The sequence below is a fragment of the Nematocida displodere genome, assembly GCF_001642395.1.
Source record: "Nematocida displodere strain JUm2807 chromosome Unknown 30, whole genome shotgun sequence".
NCBI lineage: Eukaryota > Fungi > Microsporidia > Nematocida > Nematocida displodere.
Window position 1 is genome coordinate 1 of NW_027138131.1, and position 5,370 is coordinate 5,370.

The 5,370-nt window shown below is 45.0% G+C and overlaps 2 protein-coding genes across 2 annotated transcripts; both read right to left on the reverse strand.

The window, feature by feature from the left end:
* Positions 1-221: 221 nt before the first annotated feature.
* Positions 222-2,156, reverse strand: NEDG_02259 (uncharacterized protein; the record flags this gene model as incomplete). Its single annotated transcript, XM_067689677.1, has 1 exon — positions 222-2,156. One exon carries the CDS (start codon positions 2,154-2,156, stop codon positions 222-224), a length of 1,935 nt encoding a protein of 644 aa, XP_067545125.1.
* A 1,084-nt stretch (positions 2,157-3,240) lies between these two features.
* NEDG_02260 (uncharacterized protein) lies at positions 3,241-5,370 on the reverse strand (the record flags this gene model as incomplete). Its single annotated transcript, XM_067689678.1, has 1 exon — positions 3,241-5,370. A coding segment is annotated over one exon (2,130 nt), but the record flags the coding sequence as incomplete, so codon positions are not given.

Below are 5,370 nucleotides of genomic sequence, written 5' to 3' on the forward strand. Positions count from 1 at the left end.
GTCTTTGGATTGTTGTTCGGGGTGTACAAACAACCATGGGTTGGTTTTTGAAATAAGAGTGCAACTTTAAAAATAAATTGTAAGTGTCTGGGTTTAGGCTTGGTACAAAGTAAAGCACCCCGGGTTGTGGGTGAGGGGTGTAGGGGCGTAAAAACAAGCCAGTTGTCTTTATTTGATTGTGGCTGGTTATTTCGGGGTATGGATCATGGCCAAACACTAAACTATCCTGTGGATGAAGTGCCTGGAAGTGTTTTGGAGTTGCCACCACCCCTCCTAGGCCTTGTACCATTAGACTCTCTTTTTCTTTTAAGAGATGGACGAACTACGCCCTCAAACTCCATGCTGAGGTACTGTTTGACATAGTACTTTCTTAGGTTGTAACTAGCAATGGTCGTTCCAATAAGGCGCATCTTTTTGTTCGTCTTTTTTGTCAGTAATGCAACTGATTTAGGTGTTGCATCCACTCTGCATAAAGGACATTTAACATAGTATGGATTGGTGGTGTGTTCGGGCGCACCAAACAGCTTATCCAAACACACTGCGCACACACAATGCCCACATTCAAACATGCATACCAAAGAAGCCTCTCTCTCCTTTTCCCAGTCATTTTCCTCAACTAAACAGACGGGGCAGCGGAAGCTTGCTGCTTGGTCGTAGTTGTTCTTCGGGAGGATCCTTGCAGCGGGTGGGGTCAGACTGTCACATAACTTACCACTAGCCCAGTCCTTGTAGCTAGTAATGGGAATGAAGTAGATCATTCTCTCGTTGTATGGTGGTTGGGTTAGGTCGGGCAATTCGGCTACCCTCTTATCCTCTTTCCAGGTGTGTGTAAGCTTGGCCTCCCTCCCCTCAACTCTTAAGGACTTTAGTCTATCAGCTACAAACGTCCAGTCTTTTTTGGCCTGGATGGTAGGCAGAAGGCTTTTGGCGGTGTTTGGATAAATGTCTATGTTTTCAACATGGATGAACCCTAGGCCCACCCATTCTAGGAGTTGGTTAACACCGGTGGCTGTTAGATTGGCAGTTGGCTTAAAAGAAAGTGCCAACTCGAATGTTTTCGGGTTATAGAAGGTGTCGTATGTATAGAACTGCAGGTTAGTGTCTATTTCGGGATCTTCTATGTCTTCTATATAGAGAAACCAGGCATTCATTCTGCGGAACAGGCTGTATTCCATGTCGTTCCAGATGAGTTTAAAGATGCTCATTGGTAGAGTAAGATGCCTTATAGGGACAACCGCCATAAAGTAAAACAGGGTGTGCAATCTGTTTGCTTCAAGACCAAAGTGGCCACTTCCCACCTTTCTAAGCGCTAGAGTGTATACGCAGCCCGCGGTTCTAGGGAGCTGAAAAAACGTTGTTTTGAAGTCTGTAAGTTGCGGCAGGTCTTCCAGAGTGAGTGAAAAAGTGGTCTGCGTAAATAAAAAACTAGACACACTCATATTGTCCAAACACATGAGAGTTGTTATGTTGCTTCGCAGTATTGTAAGACTTAGAGCTGGCTCCACACCAAAATTAAATGTTGTGGTGACAAAAGCAATCACATATTCAGACACGTTCTCAAACACAAGGTTTTTAACACCCGCTGTTCTCCACGGGACAGGATGGTTGAACCTAATCCTATTCTGGTCAATGTTAGAAATCTTAAGCGTCTGGACCCTTATGTTGGACATGCCTATCATTAGGCAGAAAACCTTCTGTTCAGTGTTCAGTGGGTCAGACACTGCATCGTCGCTGTTGAAAATGTGTACTTGCTGGAGTGGTATACACACTAAATTTAGGGGGTTGTCCAATTCTTCAACACTATACTTGGTTAGGTCTATGTTAAGACAAGCAACAGTCGTTAGAGTGTCTATTAGCTGCTGAAGATCCTGGCACCCTAAATGCTGTACTAACTCCGGGTTTGACTTGGACAAAAATCTGGTGAGATTATGCAGTTTCTCTAGTGTGGGGGTAGCAGCTTGCAACTCAAGGTACGTGAGGCCAAGTCCAACTTGGAGAGGTTGAAGGGGTTGATCAACGTTTACCATCACCCAGTGGTTCTCCTCTTCGGCACCATTTAAGCTGCCAGCCAACAGAAAGACTACCAGGCCTAGTAATGCCCCAAGCACGGCCTGCTTTCTTCTCAGAGACACAGCAATCTGTTTTCCCGTTTGCATTTGCTCCGATATGTTTTCAAAACCACATTTATATTTAATCACGGTTTATTGGCTGCTGTCAAAATGCATTATTGGTGGTTTATGTGGTGGGGTGCAATATGGCTGCTTGTTCGGGTTAATGCCCCGATTGCCCACTCCTGTAACTTAAAGTTACAGCCTTAATCTAAAGGGCCCGGCCCAGTGCCACACCCCTTGTGCTGTGGTAGGGTGGGTTTCGGGTCTCTGTTCTGGCTAGTCTGGTCTTTGTGTTAAGAGTGCAACTTTAAAATATCCTGGCACTACAAGGTTACACGCCCCAGCACCTACCCAATAGCTAACACCGCCCACAGCACATCCCCAAAACCCAGCACCCAGCCTAATACCCCGCCAAAAACATGAAATAGCCCGCCTTTTGGGCCCTGAAACTATAAAAGCTTTGCTTTTTTATCCCCTGTCTTAACAAGTCCAAGTATCTGGAGCCTGCTCCTAGAAAGATACTTAGGTCATAGAATAACAAGTAGGCATTGTAAGACCTATACCTATGCACCAAAAGAGCGCGCGCTGGGCCAGAGAGGGGAAGCCTTCGGAGGCAGCTTGATTGCAAGTTTAGTGTCCAGAGCTGTAGTTCTGGGACAGCAGCCGTGTTTGTGACGGGCCCGAGTTATAGCACGTAACATATCTCATGGACACTCGGGCCTTCCACCGGGGCGTGCTTGCAGCGCATAGGTAGCTGAGTGCACAAGTAGATAGGAGCGGCACAGTTATAGCACGTAAGATATCTCATGGAGACTGTGTCTGTTTGCCTGTCTACTTGTGCACACACCTGCCCATTCCATTGCACATACCACATCTAGCACAACCCTAAGCAACCTATACCACCTATATATATAACACACCCGAACACATGCACACATGCACAGAACCAGGTACGCTTGGTCATAGTTGAACGTTCGGGTTATGGTTCAAGATGCGAACTGCCCGAACAAGCCCGAACACAAATAAAACATTAGAGCATGGTTGTAGTGGTTGGTCTGTGGCCTGTGAGCTGGTAAGAAGGCTGTTTATTTCAACATAGGCCCAAACTCTATACGAGCATTGGTGAGGGCTAGTAGTAATAATATCGTATATGTGTTGGGTATTTGTGTTCTAATATACCAAATCCAACACATACCAACATAATGCAAAGTATTACCAACATATCTTGATAAGAAGTCCTTTTCCACCACTTGACAATCTTGGTGTTAGATAACCAGCGACAAAACCTGCTCCACACTCCCAACTTAAACACACTGTCATTGGGGAACTTGTCCTGATCCAGCCGGTCTATGCTACCAACCGCTGGGGCTACACCCATAAACTCTATTGCCAGATACTTCTTGATCAGGTACGTCTTTAGCAAGTACTTGTTAATAGGTGCCGTAACAACCTTCATCTGTGTTTTGGATGCTTGGGTGAGTAGTATGACTGCGTCGGGTGTTACGTCCCCCCTACACATAGGACAGGAGATAGTCTGAGGGGATGTTGTCTCTGCTTGGTAGTCTGTACTGATTTTAAACAGACTAGAGAAACACTCAAAACAGACACTGTGCCCGCAATCAAACAGACTAACCAGAGGTGCTTTGCTTTCCACCTTCCAGTCATCTTCCGTGTTTTGGCAAACTGGACATGTGAAGACTGACTCTATGCCCTGGGTGTTCTTTGGAAGAGTCTTGGCTGCTTTTGTGGTTAGACTAGCAAATATGTCTCCATTGCTCCACGTCTTGTAACTAGTAACTGGAATGAGATAGACCAAACTGCTGCCTTTTGGTTTTCGGGTAAATTCGGACAAGCTAGATGTTCTCGGGTTGAGCTCCCATCTGTGGGTGAGTGTGGCCTCTTTCCCCCCAACTTTTAGCTCTTGTAGCGTCTGGATTGGACACTTCCAGTCTTTCTTGGCTTGGATGCGTGGCAAGAGATCTTCCGAGTTAGATACATTGACACTTATCGCTTTAACCTTCATAAAGCTCAGATCTATCCATCTCAGAAAAAGCTCTACCTCTTTGGCCCCTAGCTTAACCTCGGGCTTAAAAGAAAGCGTTAGTTCGGTTGTGTTTGTGTTATAGAAGAGGTCTTCTGTGCAGGGGTTTAGGCTACTATCTATTTCGGAACCTTTTATGCCTTCTATGCCTTCTATGCCTTCTATGCCTTCTATGTCTTCTATATAGAGCTTCACCGTATTCAGTTGGCGGAACCTGGTGTAGTCCTTACCCATCCAGAAGAGTTTGAAAATGTTCATTGGTAGAGTAAGATGTTCTAGAGGGGAGGACGTTAGCAAAGATAACAAACTCCCCATTCCGTTTTCTTCAAGATCAAAGTGTCCATCACCCAGGTTTCTAAGCACTATATAATCTATCAGGCCAATCTTCATAAAGTTGCTGCCGTAGGGTATCCTAAAGGATCTGAGATGGGGCAGATCAATCAGGGATAGAGATATCTTGTTTGTTCTGTACATATACGTGTTAATTGTCAGGTTTTCTATCCAGCTAAGGCTTGTTATGTTGCACTTTCTTACTGTAAGGTTTATATAGTGCAAAAACACAGCTAACTGTAAAAAGAAATTAATCACACTCTCGGATACATTATCAAACACAAGGTTCACCACAAAGTAACCTTTCTGGGTGTAACGTGTCCTCCTGCCAAAATCTACTGTAGGGATGTTAGAAATCTCAACCGTTTCTGCTACTAGGTTTTCTATGTTTGCTATTAGTAAAACAAACTTCTTTCCTCTGGAGCTTGGTGCATCGTCAGTCGAGAAAATGCAGATTTTTTTGAACGAGATCCCCATTAAATGTAGGGGGATGTCCAATTCTTCAGCAGTATACTTGCTTAGGTCTATGTTAATACAGGCAACAGTCGTTAGAGTGTCTGTTAGCTGCTGAACATCTTGACACCCTAAATGCCGCTCTAACTCCGGGTTTGACTTGGACAAAAATCTGATGAGCCTGTGGAAGCCCCCTAGAATGATAGCCTCTATCCGTTTCTGCTCTTCAACGTTGGTGTTATTAGCGCCGAGCGCCTGTTCGCTGTGTTGCATTTGCGGGTTGGCTTGGGATGGTTCGGCAGTCTCTTCCTTGCCAATAGCATTTAAGCCGCCAACCAACAAAAAGACTAGCAAACCAAGCACTAATCCAAGTTTTGGAAGGTTTCTTCTTAGAGACACATTACTTTGTTTTCCCGTTTGCATTTGCTCCGTTAT